Source organism: Barbus barbus (assembly GCF_936440315.1).
Source record: "Barbus barbus genome assembly, chromosome: 46".
NCBI lineage: Eukaryota > Metazoa > Chordata > Actinopteri > Cypriniformes > Cyprinidae > Barbus > Barbus barbus.
The window spans coordinates 21,428,094-21,451,151 of record NC_136724.1 but is presented as its reverse complement, the minus strand read 5'-3'; the positions used below and the strand labels follow the sequence as shown (position 1 = coordinate 21,451,151).

General features: G+C 33.8%; 3 protein-coding genes and 1 pseudogene across 6 annotated transcripts; 1 reads left to right on the top strand and 3 right to left on the bottom strand.

Moving 5' to 3' along the window:
- Window positions 1-1,878: 1,878 nt before the first annotated feature.
- riok3 (RIO kinase 3 (yeast)) lies at window positions 1,879-8,807 on the bottom strand. 2 transcript variants are annotated; one of them, XM_079409120.1, is made up of 13 exons: window positions 8,509-8,807; window positions 7,049-7,164; window positions 6,590-6,732; window positions 5,597-5,704; window positions 5,393-5,502; window positions 5,161-5,304; window positions 4,366-4,493; window positions 4,085-4,267; window positions 3,765-3,924; window positions 3,443-3,523; window positions 2,847-2,936; window positions 2,658-2,765; window positions 1,879-2,569 (listed from the first exon to the last, which is right to left on the bottom strand). In XM_079409120.1, exons 1-13 carry the CDS (start codon window positions 8,542-8,544, stop codon window positions 2,453-2,455), a joined length of 1,524 nt encoding a protein of 507 aa, XP_079265246.1. In that variant the 5' UTR covers window positions 8,545-8,807; the 3' UTR covers window positions 1,879-2,452. The 2 variants fall into 2 exon arrangements, with proteins under 2 accessions (XP_079265246.1, XP_079265247.1); XM_079409121.1 differs by having other exon boundaries at window positions 7,049-7,399; window positions 8,509-8,790.
- Window positions 8,808-9,483: 676 nt separating this feature from the next.
- tmem241 (transmembrane protein 241) lies at window positions 9,484-13,997 on the top strand. Of its 2 annotated transcripts, XM_079409125.1 has the most exons (15): window positions 9,484-9,668; window positions 9,836-9,882; window positions 9,963-10,040; window positions 10,160-10,241; window positions 10,362-10,439; window positions 10,646-10,671; window positions 11,189-11,240; window positions 11,338-11,386; window positions 11,522-11,567; window positions 12,002-12,037; window positions 12,155-12,189; window positions 12,276-12,345; window positions 12,513-12,606; window positions 12,746-12,816; window positions 12,919-13,997. In XM_079409125.1, the coding sequence occupies exons 1-15, from the start codon at window positions 9,597-9,599 to the stop codon at window positions 12,974-12,976; spliced, it is 894 nt and encodes a 297-aa protein (XP_079265251.1). In that variant the 5' UTR covers window positions 9,484-9,596; the 3' UTR covers window positions 12,977-13,997. The 2 variants fall into 2 exon arrangements, with proteins under 2 accessions (XP_079265251.1, XP_079265252.1); XM_079409126.1 differs by lacking the exon at window positions 12,155-12,189 and having other exon boundaries at window positions 9,489-9,668.
- Window positions 13,998-14,171: 174 nt separating this feature from the next.
- LOC306865320 (CDK5 and ABL1 enzyme substrate 1-like) lies at window positions 14,172-15,788 on the bottom strand (annotated as a pseudogene). The gene is made up of 5 exons: window positions 15,770-15,788; window positions 15,058-15,158; window positions 14,695-14,799; window positions 14,396-14,603; window positions 14,172-14,312 (listed from the first exon to the last, which is right to left on the bottom strand). The product of its transcript is annotated as a CDK5 and ABL1 enzyme substrate 1-like (transcript).
- A 126-nt stretch (window positions 15,789-15,914) lies between these two features.
- rbbp8 (retinoblastoma binding protein 8) lies at window positions 15,915-23,037 on the bottom strand. Its single transcript, XM_079409118.1, has 18 exons — window positions 22,806-23,037; window positions 22,091-22,133; window positions 21,809-21,904; window positions 21,602-21,714; window positions 21,418-21,490; window positions 21,152-21,303; window positions 20,742-20,840; window positions 20,442-20,512; window positions 20,165-20,250; window positions 19,798-20,065; window positions 19,629-19,710; window positions 19,466-19,536; window positions 18,832-18,931; window positions 18,589-18,753; window positions 18,381-18,441; window positions 17,091-17,178; window positions 16,853-16,994; window positions 15,915-16,661 (listed from the first exon to the last, which is right to left on the bottom strand). Exons 1-18 carry the CDS (start codon window positions 22,912-22,914, stop codon window positions 16,558-16,560), a joined length of 1,923 nt encoding a protein of 640 aa, XP_079265244.1. The 5' UTR covers window positions 22,915-23,037; the 3' UTR covers window positions 15,915-16,557.
- Window positions 23,038-23,058: the final 21 nt, after the last annotated feature.

The window sequence follows — 23,058 nt, the reverse complement described above, 5'->3', positions numbered from 1 at the left end:
TTGGAGGTTAAATTAACTTGTTATTATTGCTCAGATATTATAGCTCCAGAGTGTTATGGAATTCTATTATGTGTCATTAAAACACTAATTTCTATTAAATGTTACTTCTAAGATGTTTATGAGACCATAGAGCTCTATGGGACAAACAACTGAGATGGAAAAATGGTGATATTGTTATTTGAGTGAGCCGATATGAAAGTCAAAGTATTTCTAAGAAGCATAACAACATAAACAGAGTAATTAAAGGTGATAATAGCTGAAATATGCAGTTTTAAAGGGTGAAGATGAGACTGTGATTACACACAAACACCCTGTCCTACTAGTCATTTTTGTCATGGGAAAATATTACACATGAAGATACATAATCTACAGTACACGTTCTCAAGCATACATGTATTTTTGAGGAATGGTGAAGAAAGTAGAATTTGCAGTTGCACTTTGCTGGAATTATGGGACACAACAACTTATCCCTACAAGCGCTTAAATAATGGGGTTTATTTTGGAAATAGGCTTCGGGGCATAACAGCTTATATGCTTGTTAAACTTTATGCTGCAGTTTTTATGGTGGGTATAGTGCAGAATAGGGTTAAATGCCTATTTTCAATGTACTGTTTTTAAAACTTCTGACGTGAAGGATGTTACATTTCATGTTGACAGAAGGAAGAGTTCCAGACAAATCAGCAAAAAACTTTTCTTTTGACGTTCTGCTCTGTTTTTGTTTACATGTTCTCCAATTGCAGCGCTGGGAATGCCAGATCCTCCATCAGGAGATACAGCAAACAAAATCACAATTTATTATGATAGAAATGATTATTAATGATAGAAATTTTCATAAGCATAAAACCGTAAACCATAATTTCATAATGAAAAACAAATTTTTTTTGATGTTTTTAACTAACCAGTGTTATTTTAGAATTATTGAGATACTGTTATAGTTAAACTCAGTTTTTGTTATTTTTTTTATTAGTTTATGTCTATATAGGCTTTATTTTTTATTTCAGTTTTGGTCCGAGTTATTTTGGTACATCATGTGAAGATAAAATAAATTTTGCTTTGTTAACTAGCTAAGATAAATTAAGTTTAAGGGTATTTTTAAGTATGGTTTTAGTTTTAGTTAACTATACTAACAGTGCAGCTGACCTCTGGAGTGACCTTTTTATGAATAAAATGTCAAGCAACTATGAAACCTTGGCCAAAATAACTCATATAACAGTTAAATAAAATTTCACTACATTCTGCAGCAGGAGTGTCATACCTGATCACTAATAAGTATTCTGTGCAATTCATATGTAAAAATATTCTGTACAAATACAGCTAGAGTAGGTTATATATATGCTACTAAATATTATGAGAATTAAAATTTTCTCGCTTTTTTCTAGGTATTTCTAGTTGGACATACTCTCACAAGTGAGGCTTTTAAAACAGCTGTAAGTTCTTTGAAATATCAGTTTCAAAATCATTGTGATGATAAACTGATTTCTAGTAATACAAATGGCTTGTTTCTTTTCCGCGCTGCTTTACGGCAGAAACAAATGCACGTGTACAGCTACTCAAAGTAGCAAAAATACATATCATTGCTTTAAAGAAAAGTTCACCAAAAATGAATATTTTGTGGATTATTGTTTTTATCAGCTGTTTGGATTCTCATTCTGACGGCACCCATTCACTGCAAAGGATCCATTGGTGAGCAAGTGATGAAATGCTCCATTCCTCTAAATCTGTTCTGATGAAGAAACAAACTCATCTACATCTTGGATGACTTGAGGGTGACTAAAATATCAGCAAATTCTCATTTTGAGTGAACTATTTCTTCAAGCTGTATTTAGTGCCAATATGTCCTCAGCTAAAGAACAAGAGGTCAAGAAAGAAACCGACGCATGCCTTTCAAGAGGTTTATTTTATCTTTACCTGATTTTACTAAATATCTTAAAGACCACAAATCTACAACAGTCATCTTAGAAGTAAAATGATTTCGCGTAAAAACCCAGGCTGTCATTTTTATGATGACCAGATTGATGTCCTGAGTGCTGCTCATTATGAGAGCTCAAATCCACACACAAATTCAGAGCATTCAGAGATCCTCAGAAGATCTTCAGGAGATCTTCATTCTCTGCTTGCTTTTATTGTGGAAGGAGACATTTTTAACACCACACACAATTCTAAAACATTACATCTTTGTCATTACATCACCAACATGTCTTTATAGTTACTCGTTTCCTTATTTTGGGAATTTGTTTTTCTGTTTTTGACCATCTTCCAAAACTGTCTGTTAAAAAAAATGACAGGTTATGCTAGATGCCTCAAATGACCACGTCACTTTCAACAGCGACCAAACGCGTTAACAGATGGCGCGAGGATGTCACATGGACATGGCGTTCGTCCCGTTCCACAACTTATTTGTGAATGGAGGAATTTTCTCTCCTTTATTTTTTAAATGACTATTGTGCTTGTGTTAATCATCATCATCATCAGTGTTTAATTGGGGTGGGCTGCCTTCACTGGTGTCCATGAAGATTTTCTTGCTGGATTTCTGCACATGATCTTCATTTCTTTTCTCCAGGGCTTCAATCTGTAAAAAATGTAAGACACAATTGATTTTTAACAACCAAGTTTTAAATATTTGTTGGATCTTTCTAAAAAATGTTTGACATCCAGACCTGGGCTAAGAAATCAGCCTCATTATCGCAGCTGATCTGCAGTCCAGACACGGTGTTGAACAGCTCAAACACATTGAGAGCTTCAGCCACACCAGCTTTCTGGAAAAACTGGAGAGAAGAAAAGAGCATTCATTAATGATCAGAACCTCGCTTTAGAGCTATTACAGAGCTCTTTATCACACCACTTACTGTGGCCACATTCCTGCAGTCTCTGAACAAGAACTCCAGACCGTGAGGGTGAGTGGGCTCTATGGACTGACTCACATCAATGAACCACACCTTCAGGAGGGAAAAAATTAAAAGAGCTTTAAGTGTCATGGGGTTAATAAGATTGAAAAAAAAAAAATATAATAATAGTACTTTGATTCAGTAAGGATGCATTAAACTCATTAAAAGGGACAGTAAATACATGCATCATGTTACAAAACATTTTTTAAATTAAATGCATCACAGTATCCACAAAATTACGATAATCATGTTTCTTGAGCAGCAAATCAGCATATTGGAATGACTGGAGTAATGATGCTGGAAATTCAGTTTTACATCCCAGAAATAAATTACATTTTAAAACATATTCAAGTAGAAAGCAGTTGTTTTGAATTGTAATAATATTTCACAATATTCCTGTTTTTATTGCATGTTTGATCAAATAAATGCTTGGTGAGCATAAGAGGTTTTAAGTTTTAAATGGAGGTGTAGTTTATGAACACATGACTAGCCTTGCTTTTTCTGTAGAATTTAAAAAGATGTGCAACCAAGAATGTTTGTACTGGCTTAAAACAAACCTGTCCATCATGCCAGAGCATGTTGTATTCACTCAAATCAGCATGAACCAGGTTACAGTCTTGATACAGACGCTGCATCATCTGTGAGACAGAGAACAAGAGGTGAATATCAAGAGCAAATATCCAAGTCCAATTTTACCCCAAACTAAAACAGAAATAAGACTTATACATCATTATTTTATTTTCGTGACAATTAAGCACTGTAATAAAGTAACAAAAATCCCGTATGGACACAATCATGTCTCAAAATATAATTTCTTATTTTTTATCCAATATCCATTTATCAATAGCAAAGACTGTTGTAGTATTTCAGTACACTCACATTTAGCACTTGGTAGTATGCTTTCTTCATATCCTCAGAACTCAGAATAGCGTCCTTCAGTTTAGGTGCAGGAACGTGGTCCTTTCCAATGAATGACATCACAAGGATATGCTTCTTCAGAATCACCACCTCCGGACACGGGATCCCTGCTTTCTTTATCCTACAAGCACATTTGTGGTGTGAAATGGCATGAAATAGAAGATGAAACAATATTATGTTGTAGTGTCATCTTAATTTACCCAAGGCATTTAAATCGGTCACATGTGTCATATTAAATGCCAAATATTTGTCTTGTACGGTTAAATTAATTTGTAGGTCACCTGGTGAGGTTGTGCATCTCCTTCTCAGCCCACAGGCGGATAATTTTGCGAGGATTCAGCTTGCTGAAGCGGTCTTTGAAGCGGTAGTCATCCTTGATATATTTGTCCCGGTTCTTAAACTCATTCAGAGTGGTTTTGAAAACTTTGAGGACACACTCTTCTGGAACAATCTTCTCTTCAAAGCTGCACGAGAAACATTGAGATAAACATGGCTGAATAAATGCACACTTGCGTTAATTGCAATACTTTAGCGAGTTGCACACACGATGCAAAGCACACACCTCGCTCCATTAGCATGGAAAACCACAGCCTCTTTTCCTGTGCTGATGCAGCCATTGATGTTCTCCAGTATCCCAGCATTCACCATTTTGTACATGAGCAGTCTGGTCCTGGGGTCCACAGCTTGTTCCTGAGCAAAAGAGGACATGAAATAAACAGTCAGCACATACAAGTGGACACATTACATTTATTGGGACAGTTTGTTGAGTCTCAAACCCCCTAAAATAATAAGCTAAAATAAAAAAAATCTAAAATTAAATTAAATAATAAATAAAAAAAATGGGTTGGGCTCTTTACATTAATTTATTGTAGGGGTTTTCAGACTCCACAAACTGTAGAATAAATGTAAACTAAAATAAACTAAACTAAAATAAATTATGGGTATATTATAGCTAATTAATATATTTCTTCTACAGTTTGTGGAGTCTGAAAACCCCTAAAATAAATTAAACTAAAATAAACTAAAATAAAAATGAAATAAAAATTAAGTTGGGCTCTTTGCATTACATTACTTTGAGTCTAAAAACCCCAAGAATAATTCTTTTTTTTTAAAATTAAAATACAACATGGGTTGGGCTCTTTATATTTCTTCTGCAGTTAGATTAGTCTGAAAATCCCTACAATAAAATAAACTAAAGCTAAACAATAAAATTAAATAATATAATATATGGGTGGGCTCTTTACTTTATCTTTCTTCTACGGTTTAAGAAGTCTGAAAACCCCTAAAATTGTATAAAATAAAATTAAATAAAAGAATAAAGAATGGGTTGGGCTCCTAAAAGCGAAAAAGGACTCACAGCAGTAGAGTGCTCCTTCTTATCATGAAGTCGAGCGCTACGGCGCTGCTCGGTGTGACAGTGGCGTTTCAGAGCGTTGTACACGTGGTTGGAGAGCTTCAGGTCCATGCCGATCCCGTCTCCCACCTGCACCTCTGGAGCAAACTGCATTGATACATTCAGAGATTGAAAAGATTATAAGTGTAAGAACAATTTAAGATGTCATTTTGGATAATGTGTGAACAAGCCTAACATTGTCCATGCGTGCAGTGTTCTTCCGTCCACAGATGTCCTCGTCGTGTTTGGTGGTGATGTTCTTGCCTTTCCCAACAAATCCCTTTTTAGGGGTCGTTGTTGGTTTGTCTGAGTTAGTAAATCAAATGCAGTCAGGTAACAAACTACTACCTGCTAAGGACACATAAAAATATGATTTTCTGTGTAGCACAAACAAGCTCACCAGCTCTGTAGGGGTCATGGCGAGTGTCTTGCCAATCGACCTCATCTTCAGAGCTGTCACTGTCCTCATACGGATGAACCATGCGGTAGTTCTCAAAGGATATGGAGACTGGAAATTAAATGACCTGTTAAGGTTTTTTTTATTTATTTATTATTTTTTTTACATGCATGCATAAATAAATGTTTATGTATGATTGTTTATTTATGCATGTATGTTATATTATGCATTTGAATTTTTCTGGATTCTGTTTTTTCCCCCCAATTTCATTTCTCTGGATTCCATTTGAATGGCTAAATGACAAAAATAAAAAAATAAAAAAAATTACACTTTTATGGTCCCATTAAAATCTGCTTTATTTTCATTTTAATGGTTTAATTAACTTTTAAATTGTACTTTCAAACTTTTAAATTGACATTATTTTAAAACTAACATTTTAATAATTTATAAAAAATGTTTCTAATAATAGAGCCAAATGAAATGCTTAATTTATTATTTATTTATTTAGTCATTTAGCAGACGCTTTCATCCAAAGCGACTTACAAAAGGGGACATAAGAAGCCATCAAAACCAACAGGTGCTATTACAAGTCTTAAATATTATTATTATAATTATTTTTATTTTTTTTAAATAAAAAGACAGATAAAATAAAATTAGAATAGAGAGTTCTAGAGTTAGAGGGTCAAGTAAAGATGGAACAGATGAGTTTTTAGACGTTTCTTGAATTAATAAATGATTAATTTGAATGAGTGGGATGAACTCTAAAAGTGCTGTTCTTTTTATTTGGTAAAACATGTACGTGTTGAAACGGCTAATAATAAAATGTGATATTCTGTAGTTTTGTCTCATATTCATCTTTTAATCATATTTGTAAATGTCTTGACTCCACAGCCAACAGAGCAATTTTGTCTTTACTGTTCCAATACTTATGGAGGGGACTGTATATATATATATATAGATGAAAACACAGTTTTAAATTTAATTTTTTTGTTTTACCTTTGCTGTCTCCATTAAACTTCTTCTCCTCCCTGCGCAGCTGCGTATCAAACTCGCGATCGAACTCCATCTGAAGCATCTGGGCCAGAATCAGGTCGCTGGCCGTGTCTGCTTCAGAAGCGCAGGTCAGGTCCAGATCGGTACTGAAAATAATATAAGTAAATGCATACAAAAGATCTTTTCGCCATCAGAAATTATGACAAACTTGCTTTAAACAAATAAAATTTTGTGACTCCACTGCTGCTTTGTTGATTTGAGTCTAAACGCCAGATGAATGATTTTGTAGTCAAAAAGTTAAACACAGTGGTTGAGGAAAAAAATGTAAAGGTAAAATAAGTACTAAAAGGCAAATTCCAAGCGACTATATTGTGTGTTACCATTGTTTCTATATATAGAAGTAATACACTATTAGACTCGTAACAGTGCTAATAATTTGATATGCAGGTGTTTGAGACTCACTCTGGGATTTCTGGGAAAGGGCTGCCCTCCTCGTTCAGCTGTCGGGCCAGTTGCTCACTCATAACATCAGCCAGAGAGCAGGGAGCTGGGGCCAGGACAGGAGCGCCCCATGGGCTCTGGAAAAACAACACAAAACAGACATGAACGACTGATACTCTATTGCCAGAGGTAAGGCTCACATTCCAACAAATAACACCATCATTTAGGGGAAGTCGCCCATTGCTCCGGGTGTGTGTGTGTTCACTGCAGTGTGTGTGTCCACTTTGGATGGGTAAATGCAGAGCACGAATTCCTAGTATGGGTCACCATACTTGGCTGTATGTCACATCACTTTCACTTTCACATCAGCAGCTGACAAGCAGAATAAAAGTCCTGTCACATGTGCCAAAAATTTAAATTCTGTCATCATTTACTCGCCCTCATGTCATACCAAACTAGGGTTGAGATGGAAATTTTCCAGTAACATTAGGAAACAGAAAATTTTTTTTTTTTTTTGCATCTTACGTAAATTTCCCGGAAATGTTCCCTTTGCAACCCTTTTCCAAACTTTGATTTTATTTCTTCTATTGAACGTAAGAGAAGATATTTTGAAGAATATTGTTAAAAAAAACTTAAAAAAAAAAAAAAAATACAATGGAAGTCAATGAGAATCAAACCTGTTTGTTTACCAATATTCTTCAAAACATTCTCTCTTGTCTTGTGCAGAAGAAAGAAGCATTTTTGGGAGGACTATCACTTTAATAACCTCATCAATATGCATGGTCTCACATTAAATCAGTCAAATAAAAAGATTTAAAATAAATATTTTATTAATATTTTACATTAATAGAAACATATGATATATAACTATATAAACAAAGTTTGCTCTATTTTATATAAACATAAAACTTTTAACTATTTTAGTATGATTATGATTATTTAGATTACATATATGTGTGTGTATATGCGTGTAATTATATATATATATATATATATATATGCACACATATATACACACACGTGTGTATATGTGTATATATAATATATAAAAAATGGAAAACAAATGGAAACTAAATGGAAAATAAATATTAATGAAAATAAAAGCTAACTCGAAATACTCTAATACATATAAAAACACTGTTTTTAACTAATGCAATATTTATTTGGCCTACATAACCCTACAAAATTATGACTTAAGTCCAGATCAAGAGTTTCAAAATCCACTTGCTTAAATTAACCTCACCCATAAACTTTGCACAAGATAAGACAACCTTATGATTCTATTCTATTCTATTCAGATAGGTTGTAACTGGGTAAAGTTCACCAGTTTAACTCCAATCATCACATGTCAGGCAGGTTTAGAGTCATTACTCACTCTTCTGTTATATAATGGATCACAGGCCTTGTACTAAACCAGCTCATATTTCACCACTTGCCAGATTTTTCTCCACATAATTCGACAATAATCAAACTGTTCTCACCTTGGGTTCTTTTGTAGTTACTTCAAGTTGGTCCATGTTGGTTGACAGAAGGTTTAGATTCAAACAGACTAAGAACGAGACGCTTGTATCACTTTATCGCGTAGATTACTAGAGTAAAACTCGTGTAAGGTTCGGTAATATCGACTTTAATGTAATATGTAACTTTACTTACGATTATTTTTGACCAAAACCGCTAAAACGTGGTTTAAAACGACAAGTTAATTCGTTACCGACAATGTGTCAGATAAAAATAGATGTGAGATAATAAAGCCTACAATGTTTGGTGAGACAACCCCTATGACGTCATAACTCCGATTTTCAAAATAAAAGTCAAACGAAAAACAAATAAACGTCTTAGTGATTTATTTTATGGTGACTGGGATTTCCAAAAACAGCCAAAGCCTTCTTTTATGACCATCACAGCTATATAACTAATGTGTAAAATGAGGTTTCTTTTTTAATTATAATAACAAAATAGTCTTTTGAGATTGTTATTATTTTCTTTATCCTTTTTGTATTCAGAACCATTAATAATAAAAAAAATCCTTTCATGGAAGAAACTGATCGCTTTAAAAATACACTTGAATAATTAAGAATCGAATTTATCTTTTAAAGGGTAATAATTAAAACATACAAGCAATATATGAATTTATTTGATACTTTTGCATATTAATTAAATGTATATTATTTTATTTAATATATTTCTATTCTATTTCTATCGTTGTTGTGAATAAGTTTTGTTTAGTGTTTTGTAAAAAATAAAGCAAAAAGAATAAAAGGCATTTGTGTTAAAAAAAATATCTTACTTTTATTTATTTATTTTAAAAAATCGGTTTTTATATTGTTCCAAAAAATCTGGTTAATTATAGGTTTTTGGTGTTATTGTTCGCATTTTACATTTAGAGCTGATTTCAGAGGCTTTTATTTATGACACGCAGCACATTTAGAGGCTTTTATTGGTTAAAAATGTGCTGCGTGTCAGAGTGGGCGTGGCCTAGAGAACATAGGAAGTACAGATCAGATATCAGAATATTAAAGCAGAGTATTAGAGAAGCTGTGCAACCAAAGTTACTGATGCATCCAATCCAATGAATGTTGCTCGAGTGATTCTTGCTCTAGTTTTCTGCATCTTTTTCACAGCATCTTATTTCACCAATAAGGTAAACTGACTAATGCACTTTTGACAGCATCAGTGTGTGTTTGTCCTGTTGTTTTTGTATTGCATGTACAATGATGCATTTTCTAAAATGCCTTTTGTGGTTTCTAGAGTGTTAAATTCTAGTAATGCTGCCAGATACCAGAATACATACTGCTTTTTGCTTTCCAGCATGTCCTGTCTACCTTAAAGTTTACATTTCCAACCATTTTTCAGGGGTAAGTATTCATGAATTTAAAATTCAGTTCCTCGTTTACATGACATTTCAACATTTATCCTTATCATTAACTTTCTTCAGATGGCAGACGTCCACTGGAGCTCTATTGCTGCTGGTTACATGGAAACTGGGTTGGGTTGAAATAAATGCCTTCTCCAAGTAAATAAATATGCATTTATATCAAATATGGATTATTATTTGTGGATTATACAGTTTATTATGTACTATTGCTATCTGTTTATTAATATCTGTACTCTAATATCTGTTTTTTTTTTTAGATCTGCAGCATTTTCCCAGCTTCCTGGGTGCTTCTTATTTATTGGAAACATTTATGCGGGGTCCAAAGCACTGTCACTTTTGGTAAGTGCAAAAAAAAAAAAAAATTAAATATGGACTTCAGTGTTTTCTCTATGGTTGGGCTGAACCTGCAACATTTGTGTTCACTTATGTTGAAATATGCTTGTCTTGTCTTTGCTTTAGCCCATTCCTTTTTTCTTCGTGTTACAAAATGTCTCAGAAGTCTTTGCTTTTCTCATCAGAACAGTAACTCACAGAGAGGTGAGTCTGATTTCAGTTGCTGTTCTGTGGGAATGAACTAAAAACAAGTTTTTGCATGTTTCTTTTTTCTTATAAAAGGTATTTAGAAGGATTAGAAATCAAAGAGCTCACTTCCATAATGTCCTCATACTATTTCAGATATCATAAACATGTCTCAGTGCCTGTCATGTTGTTATTCTAATTTTCTTCATATTTGAATTCATTAGAAGCCACCATGGATGAAATTATTAAGGTACGTTTCTTTCAACCAGATAGTCCTTGAAATGACTTGAAAAGAGCTTGTTTATGCTCATACCTTCACTGCAAAATGATTTTCCTCCTCAGTATTTTAATAGCATAAACATATTACTGGAAAACAAAACAAAATCTTGTTTTCTAATAGAAATATCTAGACATTCTTAAAAAATATATATATACTTGAGTATACTTGAGAAGCAAAATGACACAAGATAAGTTAACATAACAAATTAAATAACATTGTTTAAAGCAAGAAAAAAGCAATAGGGTGAGGAATAAGATCATTTTTCTTACCCCTTTGGCAGATATTTTAGGAATAAAGTCATTTAATTTTGATACATTTTTCAGAAAAAAATACTTAATATCTTAAGTAATTTAGCTTCTCTAGTAAATGCATCAATTACATTTTTTTATATATATTTTTACTATATTCTTAATGAAATATTGTAATAAAAAACAAAGAAGGAAGGACAAATCTATAGATGCTTTTAATGAAATGATATTCTTTTTAGTGTGTGTATGTTGCTGGGATCTGCCACCAGCCTTATGCTATACAATCCACGGGTAAGTTCATACCGTTATCAATATCTCTGTTTCCTGTAACATTAAAAACCTCCATTTCATATATCCTCTCTCCGGATCTAAATGTCTCATCTCTCAGTTTGGTCCCAGTGGCTACACATGGGCGTCCATTCATCTGTTCTGTGTTGGTGAGTCTGGATTTATTTGTTGTGGACTCGAGGAGTAACAATCTTACACTACAGAGACATACTTTAAAATTTGTTCACATGAAAGTGTGTTTTTTACCTGTGTGTGTTTTTAATCTTGTCTCTTTTCTAATTTAGGTGCATATAAAGTATTCCAGAAGAACACAAAGACAAACCATCTGAGGTAGTTTCATATTTTATTTACATTATCGTTCAAAAGTTTGGGGTCGGTAATATTTTATATGGTTTTTTAAAGAAGTCTCTTTTTTTAATCAAAAATACAAAAGTCAGTAATATTGTGAAATATTATTACAATTTAAAATAACTGTTTTCTATTTGAATATATTGTAAAATGTCATTTATTTTTGTGACGCAAAGCTGAATTTCACACGATCCTTCAGAAATAATTCTACGTAATATGCTTATTTGCTGCTCAAGAAATATTTCTTATAATTATTATTAAAGTTGAGTATTGTGGAAATTGTGTTATTTTTATACTTCATATTATAAAGGTCTTTAATGTCACTTTTGATCAATTTAATGCATCCTTAGAAACTTACTGAACCTAAACTTTTAGAATGGTTGTATATTGTTATTTTTTAATGTGTGATGTTACAGTGATCTTGAAGAGCAGTTCATCAATTACGTGACCAGGTAAATGAATAAATATGAAAATTAAACCTCAGATTTGGACCCATATCAATTTTAATGCATATAAACAGTATATATTGTACTTTTTCAACCCCATTTAATTTTATACTACTTTTTTAGTGCATTGTTACTTGCCTCTCTTGCATACTCAACAGGTAATAAAATGCATTTTATACTATTGTATTATTTTTGTTTGCAGCTCTATAATTTTCTGTCGTGATTCATGTATGCTGTGTTTCAGGGGATCTGTCCGGTGCCTTAGATTTCCCTCTCCTGACCTCATACAGGTTCCACACTGGCTGCTTGGGCAGGTGAGACAGACATTCAAAAGTACTAATGCATCAAAGTTAGCATGATTTTTTGGAATGTTTACAATGAGGATTTCAATTGCAAAAAGTCCCAAATGAGCGATGCATTGTAATTTTGTTGAATGAAATTAATTGTTTGCAAATCATTTGAAATCATTTTCATTTCATAGTGCTATATTCAGCTTTTGTTTGATGTTGGCAACTGTGAAACTGAAGGGCAGTCTGTCTCAGGAGCACTGTGGCATCTTGTTCTTCCTGGCCAAGGTGAGACAGACCTCTGAAAATGATCCTTTATTGAGTATGTCCAGGCAGGACTGTTGGAGCATGAGGCCCAGTTTCACATCACATGCAGCACTTGCTATAATAAATGGTGCAACGGATTTCTTTTTCTCCATGCATTCAGATACTGGCGTCAGGTCTTTCTTTTTTCCTCTCCACATTCAACACTGTGCTCAGCCCTGTGACTCTGTGCTGGTGAGTTCCTAACAGTTCTACGTTAAGATATCGAGTTACTTATGTACAGTATGAAGTGAAATAATGAAAGAGATGTTATATTGTTTTTGTTTCTCTCATTAGCATCATCCTGAACTATGCCGGAGAGGCCTTGTTTGTGTATTCAGACAAATTTAAATAAGTTTGTTGAAGAATATGGCCAGTGCCTTTGAAGATTTTCCAAAGGGTTTTCCACTCCTGCTCTTTACAGGAGTTTTATAAATTGACCAAAGCCAATTGCCTCAATGAGATTATTTTCACTTTGCAACACCCAATTTTTGCAACTCCTTTTAATGTTTTTTTTGTGTGCTTCTTTCCAGTTTGAGTTACTTATGGAAGCTTGTTTCCGCCACAAGATAAAAAAAAAATGAATAAAACTGCTGAGTCGGTCAGAATTTATATCTCACATTTGCAAGACAAAAAGTCTGAATTGTGGGATTAAAAAGTCAGTTACCTATTTAATTTTTTTTATTCTGTGGTGGAAATGTGCTTCAATGGTTACATGTTAAACTAGAAACAGCAGGAAAAAAGCAGGCGTTTACCATTTACCATAACTCTTTTAGTCCTGCATTTTAATATGGCCAATTTATTGTAATCACTTGATTTAGATTTTCTGTTTTGCACTTATTACACACTTTTTTCACAGCAACATTTGTAATTGCTGTTAGTGTTCGAACTTTGCACATCATTGTCCTGCAGTGTTTACTTTTGAGAGTCCTGGATCATATCCTGAATACTGTCACACCTTACATCAGGACTCTGTATGAGAATCAATAAGATAAACATTGGTACATGAGCCCCTCTAACTCTCTGGTTTTCAAAAATATTTTTACTTAATGTCAAGTCACCATAAACATATTAGTGTTATTAGTGCAATGTGTTTGTTGTCCATGTTAACGTTATTCACAATTATTGCAGGTCGATTGACGGTTATAATATTTTTTAAGGGTATTTAGATTTAGAAATAACTCCCAAAATTGAGAGCTGCAAAAAATACTGTGATTTTATTCAGTTTGATTGACATTTACTGTATTTTGAAGCCACATTTTATGATATTGTATTTCTAAAGCTTTTATTATGAAATTGACCCATGTATTATAAAATAACTTTTCTTAGTATTTTAAATCAGTTTTTGCGATACTAAATAAAATAATTTCATTGACCATCTGTGTTTTTTTTCTTCTCTTATTTAAAAAAAAAAATGAAATCATAGAACACAGAAGCAATATTACATATCTTTATTTACATGGTGAGTAGCTTAGAAAACAAACAGTGCATCTAAATACTGAACACCAGGAATTCTGCTGTGGGTTTTGAGGATATGGTCTAGTCTGGTTTCAGGTGGTCTGACAGAGGCGTCTGTAGTGCGGTAAGATCTCGCGCTGTGGCAGATGCAGTTTAAACTCGAGTGCCACCAACACAGGAAACTCCAGTGATAAAAGATCCCTGCGATTCAGCCGCAGTCGCTCCTCCAGTCTCTAATGGACATCCAGTGAGAAATGAATGAATCATTTATTGAATTAGAAATCAGAGAGCAGATATGGATATCACTGAGCTTTACGTACATGAGGTGTTTGAACTCTGGCCTCTTGAGGTCATTGCTTATTTTGGCAGCGAGGAGGATGCATGCACCGGCACAATGTTTACGATTCTGCTTGTCCAGTTTACCGTGCAGGGCAAGCTTTTCAAAATAGACATAAGCCATTGCAATCGTCGGTTCTTCATGCCCACAATCCTCCTGGGCTAATTTACGGATCTCTCTTTTCAGACTGAGAACGTCACAGTAAAAGAGAATAATACATACAGCTAGAATGCTTCACGATATTAGTATTTTTAAGTTGGGTAACCGGAAGTCTTTACTTTCTGATTTTGCTGAGGGTCAGTTGAACGTGGAAACTTTTCACTGAATGTTTCATTCATGTCTTTCTTCAGGTCGGACGGCTTTGCATATTCAATGACCGTTGTCTGAAGAAATCAATACACATCTCTAGGAAGAAAATGCTTATTTTAAATTAAATAAATAATTTTATTTTCAAATGCTGCACTTCATCCATGAGATACAAAATAATGTTTTTAGGCAAGTTTTCATGAACTTTTTGAATAATTTTCCCCCATTAGCAGCATTAGTATATTTATTAAACAGGTGTGAAACTGTCATAAAATGTTACTACATCATGAACAAATATGACAAGCTTCATGTGCGTCGACTGATTTTGCTCTCACCATATCAGATGGAAAGACAAGCACTCGTTTGTGTTTCCCACATGGCCACTGAGGATCATCCAGAAGATTTGGGTCATAATCAATGTTTTTCTCTTTTAATCCTGCATGCAAAAAAAAAGAAGGGATTTCTGGATTTAAAAAAAAAATTAAAAGCTATAGAAAAATATATCAAGTAATTTTTTTTCCAGAAAAAAGTCAATTATTTTCATCTCAAATTGGCATGCAAATGCAGCTTAATTAAAACAACAAAATGAATGAATGAAGGGAATTCTGTGTATATATATGTATATATATTTTTTTTAATTTATGAACTACTTTTAATTGGCATTCGAGAAAAAAATCTCAGAAATGAATGAATGAATAAATAAGTAAATAAATCAATCAATAAAGAAATATACACACTAGGGGTGACCCCGAATAGTTGACGATTCGATACAATATTGTAATGCATTACTTTTAAAAGTAACTTTCCCCAGCACTGTTCATTGGGCACACAGTACCAGAAATTTAGTTTAACCCTCATGTTGTGTTACTGTAAATTTGACCAGGAGAGGAGTTTTTTTATTCCGAAAATAATAGTGTCATTGCAGTAAAACTTACCGACTTTTTTCACACAGAGTATAACAACTTCCCACAAAATTTTTATAGTTTATGAACTTTTTTGGAAATATTTCCCCCCACCTTGTACAAAAAATGCTGATAAAATTATCACCATGCTCTGTTTTCACCATGATTTTTACCAAATATTACATATATTTTCGAGTGAAAATAGCCTATTATTTATGGACAAATTTGGCAATGTTTACTCAAAAACTGCATAAGCTCTGATCAATAAAATGAATAAACTTCAAAAAGAAACAAAATAATAGAAAGAAAAGTTTATTTAAAGATTAAATCCAACATTTGGTGATAATATTACATAATTTGCAATTTTTTACAACGCCAGTCATTTTTGACCAGGAACACCAAATAAGATAAAAGTACTTTCAAGAGAACAAGAGTTGAAATTAAACAAAAAATGTTATTAAAATTACAAAATAATATATATGTTACCATGAACTATAAAGGTCTAAAAATATGCACTATTCAGAATATGTTATAGGGTGAATAAAAAAACAACAACTTACAATTATATATTTTTGTCAACAAAATATTTTCTCCACCCTGTTTGCTAAATAATTTTGCTGCTTAAACTTAGCACAATCATAGCCTTGGATGTACTGAAAACAAATGCACTTAAAAAAAAAAACATTTTATTATAGGATAAAAGCATTTTTTACTAATTACGGTCAAAATCAAGTGTACAAAACGAGGTTTGTTTATTACTCGAGGTCATTTAATAAAATCTGAGGACATTGAATTACTCAGAAATGACACAAGTACATATAAAAGTAAATAAAATAAGCAGCTATAATTCGGGACATGAGCAGACAGAATTTCATATTCACCCATTTAGTTCCAGTGTGGTTTTTAAATCATATCTGAACATAATGGATGCACTCAGTGCTGATGTTTTTGTGACGTGGCTTTCGGTGAGAACATGGCGAGGTACGGCCGTCTCCTGCGTATCCGCACGTCTGGCTGGTCGTCCTCTTTGATGTAGCCTGTTGAGAGCAAAAAATGTTGTCTAAATGCTTCAGTGACCAAGATAAATTGATAAAATAAACACGTCATTCTTCCTTTCACAGGAAGTCTATAGATTAAAGGTCTCATAGTCACTGTATGTGCTGGGAAACAATGCATTTGTACAAATGTAATGTAGCGGTATATAGTTCTTAATAGTGCAAGATTTCACCTCTTTCCACACAGGTCTGTGTTGACGGGAAACCCACTTCCCAGAAGTTCTCTGGAGTGGAAGGTGGGATGTATCGGTAGCGATGACGTGAACAGGAAGACAGTTTTTTCTGTCTTTCTTCTTCTGGAAGGTCTGCATAGTACTGAAACAACAGAATGCTCTTAAGTACAACATTGTAAATGATCAAATGCTATCATTATTTAGAAGGAGATATATTTGGTCTATAGTGTTTACTCACAGTTTCACACTCTTTACAAGAGTGGCCTTTCAGTTTTTTCCTCTCGTCTTTCTTACGCACAACTTCCACACAAGCAAAAGACTTATTCCTGGAACAGAAAGTAAAACACGTTCAAATGCCTTTCAAAATATGCTTCATGAATCATTTTCTTTTGCTAATAATTGTATTATTTGAAGAATTTTTATTCATTTGTTTTGTTGACTTTAAGACACTGTCCCCCAGTTTCACAGACGAGGCTTAAGCCTAATCCTAGACTAAAATGTAAATCTGAGCTGTTTCAAGTGAAATAAGCTTGCACTGATGGATCTTCAAATATATCAGTGCCTTTGTTTTGTCTCAAGATGCACACCGGTAATGTTTTTTTCTAAGCATGTTTATAAAAATGACTTAAATGTCCTGATTGAACTTTGGCCTAATCCTGGCTTAGTCTAAACTCTGTCTGTTAAACCGGGCCTGTATTTATTTATTTTTTTGCACCATATGCATTTAAAGCTTTGTATGGAAGCCCGTTTCTGCCACTGAATAAAAAAAATTAAAAAGCTAATTACGACTTTTCATCTCACAATTCTGACTTTTTTCTCAGAATTGCGTGATATAAACTCGCAATTGCAAGTAAAAAAGTCATAATTCTGAGAAATAAACTCGCATTTCTGAGAACATAGTCTCTTTTCAGTCTCAAAACTGGACTTTATATCATGTAATTCTGAGAAAAAAGTCAGAATTGTGAGTTTATATCTCACAATTCACAGTTTATATCTCACTTTTTTTTTTTTTTATTCAGTGGTGGAAACAGGCTTCCTTAGCTTTGCAATCTGAAGTTCTTTGCATGGGAAAAAACCCCCAAAAATGTTCAAACCAAGGTAAAACTTTAGTAAAACTAAACCCAAATGTGTTCATTTGAAATAAAATAAACATTAAATGAAATAAAGAAATATTTCAGATAGTTGCCAAAGCAACATTTCTCATTTTCATTCAGTTTAACTTGAAGTCCTAAAAATAAAACCTGAAATAACTAATTAATAAAAAATAATTAAAAACAATAAACATATTTACAAAATAATAACTAATAAAAATACCAAAAAACACACATCAAAATGACCAAAACTTGCTAAAACTTAGTAAAAATGCAAAATACAAAAATCATTTAAACATAAATATATATATATATAGTATCTCATAGCATTATTTCAAACTCAAATGTATCTGTCTAGTGATTTTCACAATATAAATCTTTCCAAAGTGGCACAACAATTACATTTATTACCAATAAAAGCATCATTAATTACTCACCTGCTAGATCTATTATTGTCAGACGCCACTCGTTTGGGGTCTGCAGGCCGGCGGAATTCATCTGAACATTCGCAACATTGAAGTTAAAAAGGTTTAAAAGATGAACAACAAAATACAGCAACGCTACTGGAAAACTTTCTTTGTCATTTGAAGAGCAAATTTTTTTTTTAAATCATCGGAAATGATGAAACAGAAAACAAAACATTACCTGCTACCACTTGTTCTTCCTCATAATCATCTTCCTCTCTCTCCTCCTTGAATGTCTTGTCTCGTTCAGGATCAAAAGTCTCTTCCTGTGGACACGACTCATATTCTCCATATCCTGTCTTATCGAAGATGTCAGCAAGGCTGTCGTTTGCCTTTTGCCCAATTCCTGTAGATCAATCACATGTAGATGTTCAGACATTAATCTGAAGAAACAAATCAAATCAGTTGTTCATTCATGTAATACCAGTGGTTTGGGATTGTCCCGTCCTCTTCTGGCTTCTCAGCAGGAGACTGTGACTCACAAACGTACAGTCAGTGTCCATCGTTTCTATGTCTGCTCTGGCCTAATGCAATTTGGGGGAAAATGTCATATTTTTATATTTTGACTTTTTGTTTTGGTGACATACATCTAAAATAACCAAATGACCAGTCTGGGGTCAGTAAGATTTTTTTTTAGGTTTTGAAAGAAGTCTCTTATGATCAAAAATACAGTAAAAACAGTAATATTCTGAAACATAATTACAATGAACAAAAATACCTATTTTCTATTTAAATATATTGTAATATGTAATTTAGTTTTGTGATTAAAGCTGAATTTTCAGCATTACTACTTCAGTCTTCAGTGTCTCATGACCCTTTAGAAATCATACATGCTAGTGTGCATATATAATTACTAAATGCATATATGCACACAGGCTTTTTGTGGAAACCGTGATACGTTTTTTTTTCCAGACTTCTTTGATGAATAAAAAAAAGCATTAATTTTCAATTCTTTTGTAACATTATAAATGTATTTGCTGTAGCTTTTGATCAATTTAATGCTTCCTTGCTGAATTAAAAAAAAAAAAAACTTCTTATATGGTAGCAAAAATATGTACCTCTGGGTGAGGAGAGCTCTCCGTATCATACTGATCCAGATCAGCTCCTGGATCAACACTCCAGCTCTGATCTGTGACAAATAAAGATAAAAAACATGAGTAGTCCATTCATGGACTAGTCAAGAACTATTAATGGAAACTATTCAGAATAGATCTGTATTACTGTATGGAAAAGGCATGTTTTGGTTCTGAAGAGAAGTTTTGCGAGGCGTGTGCTGGTCCAAACATTTCCTCTTCTTTGAATCCTACAAATATAACAATTCAAACCAACTCAAGTGTGTTTTAACTGTTTTAAAATGGGTAAATCAGGTGATAACCTGACTGTGTCTAACCTGATTCTTGTTCTGTATACGATTGTTAGTTGGAGTGGAAGCAAACATCATCCCCTTGATTTTGGTTTCATCAGGATCATCCAGGCTGGAATCAGAAATCTCTCTTTTCCTGCCATCCGTATGTTTTCTCTTCCCTTTAGCTGGCACACATGTGCTGGTGTTTGAAGGTGTGTGGGGAATGTCGTCTGCAGGCGGCTGCTGCTCTCGAGAACCCAACGGATGGCAGCGTAAAACGGACGGCGATTCGTCATTCTGGACTGCAGTGACTCTGGAAAAAATAGCTACTATTATAAAGTATTTGCTCCAGATACAGTCATTATTAAGAGCTCAGAAGGAAGTCTGTTTGGATTTAAGAGCGTCTCTTTACATGTTTGTGCAGTCGTGTGACTCAGGTTGTTGGTTTCGTTCAGTGTGTGGAGAAGTGTGAAGAACATCATCATCTTTATCATCAAACTGGAGGGAAAACACATTTGACATGTGAACACACACTTCCAAACACTGCCCGTGTGGATAAATAGAGGTTTTCTGTATATAACGAAGCATGGTCATCAAAATGCACAGCTGAAATGAAATCTAAAATGGCATTTTGGGATATAACACATGACTGAGATTGTGTCAAACTATTGATGAAGATAAGGCCGAACCTGTTCCGGACAGACGTCCATACGGCAGGTCTCAGGAACCACAGTCCTGAAATGTTTCTTTGTTTGAGGCTCTAAAATAATAAACACATTCATGTTATCCTTACAAAGAACATCATCTAAAACAAACGGCTTTTAAAGAAAACATCAATTTGAATTAAGTTTTTACATTTTTTAACATGCATATTTACATTTGTTTTAAGAAAAATACCTTTAAACTCACATTGACTGTTATCTTACTATTTAGACATAATATGTATGTATTAATAAAATAAATTCTAGATGAAAATCAGCTCATAATACCTGCAATACAAGTGACATCCATTTCACATGTCTCAGCTACTAATACACCTCTGCCATTACTGCTGAGGGGCACAGACAGCTCTTCTCGCCTGGGTTCTGCTAATTATTAAAAATAAAACAAATTATGTCATTTTTGTATTAAATTAATATATATATATATATATATATATATATATATATATATATATATATATATATATATATATATATATATATATATATATATATACACATATATACATATATTATTTCAAATAGCTAAATTAGTGAATAACAATTTCTATATATACATAATAATTAAAACTCTCAATACTTAAAGACTAAAATTCCCTTTAAAAGGAATTTTGGAAATTATTGAGAGAAAAAGGCATCTGGCCTTCATTCTGTTAAATTTCTCATGAGCGTCTTACCAGGGTATGAGAGTGATAGTGGTGTCTCAGCGTAGCGGATGTGGTTCTGCTCTTTCCGTCGTTTCATCTTGCTGGTAACAGGTAAGGACAGCGGACGGTGAGGAGAGTCTGGGATCATCCCCTCCTCGGCCTCAGACACATTCTGCGGAGAACTAGACACACATACAGAGACATCCACTTAAAACAGATGCTCATGTGATGCACTTGATCATTACACATCTCCACAGACATGTGGAGGCATTTTGTCGTTTGACTTTGAGACTCACCCTGACTTTCTAAGTCGCTCCAGCTCAAGACTCAGTTTCCTGTTTTCATCTTTCAGAGTCTTCCTCTCTGCCTCTAAACTCACCAACACACATTACAGCAGATGGGTTGATAGTAAGGTGTAGATATTCCCTCACAGATGACACACAAAACAATACATAATACTAATAAAACAAAAATGCTCACCAAGTTCAGAGACGACAGACAGATTTTTATGATTAGTATCTTCAAACTCAGCGTTGGTCTTTTTAATCTGCTTCTCCGTCACAGCGCAACGGTCACATGGTCCAGAACGCACCCTAAACACAGAGACAAACGGCAACTTAGGATAAAATTAGAAAAAAATAAAAACAATGTGTTGCTAAAAAGGTAAAAATGTGCTTTTCAGAGCACCTGTCCTTTAACTGTCTGATCTTCTCCTGCAGGATCTTCTGTTGTTCTCGTAACTGCTGGTTCTTGCTGTGAAATTCACCCAGTCTCTGAGCATCTCTGAGAGGAAAGCAGAATTATTACAGTTAGAGATCATATCTGACATTACAGAATACTTTAATCAAAATAATGATCATCAGTAATCACAAACCAATTGTCAGTCTATTTAAAAGTCAAACTGATTTATAAAAAATCTTCATGGAATGTTTTAATGATATATTCTTATACAGTAAGCTTTAAACTTACAGACAGCGCTCTTTCTTCAATTTGGCTATTTTTGCCTGTAATTCTGAAAATGAGAAAAGCTGATGTCAGTGCAAAAGCAAAAACCTTTTTAGATATCCTCTTTGATTATTAATTTAATTAAACCAGTAAAATCATCATATAAATAATATACACACACACACACGTTGGTTTTTGTGGTTAATGGGGACTCTCCATAGGCGTAATGGTTTTTATACTGAACAAACTGTGTGTGCTATTGCCCTACACCAACCCTACACCTAAACTTAGCCCTCACAGGAGACTTTGTGCATTTTTAGATTTTCAAAAAAAACACCATTTAGTATGTTTTTTAAGCCTTTTGAATTACGGGGACATAGGCAGTGTCCTCATAAACCACCTTCATATTGTAATACCTCTGTCATACCCATGTCATTATACAAATTTGTGTCCTCATAAACCACATAAACATGCGCGCGCGCGCACACACACACACACACACACACACACACACACACACACACATATATATATATATATATATATATATATACTCACATAAAGAGCTACGTGCATATATTACAAATATCTGACGATATCTCATTTTTAAATATGAGATATATTTACTAGTACTCTACTGCACTAGTAAAATAATGCAACTGTCAGATAGCAAATATCATTTTAACAGATACAGAATTTGCAGTTTTTACTTGTGCAGAGGAAGAGAAAGCTCTTGTACCTTGCAGAGCAGTGTCATGGATGTCTCTCACTGCATTCAGCAGATCCTGGAGCTTCTCTCTGGAGTCTGCAGATGTGCTGGAAGCAGGGCTCAGATCAGGAGCACTCATCCTCACTCAGTCTATCAGACTCCTTCTGTCTGCTCACTTCTACACACAAGTGAGAACCAGGCCAGTATATTATAAATAGAAATGCTCCATCATGTAAACATTCGGATTCCGCGCCTCGCGAAGGATTCTGGGAGTTCAGCTGCG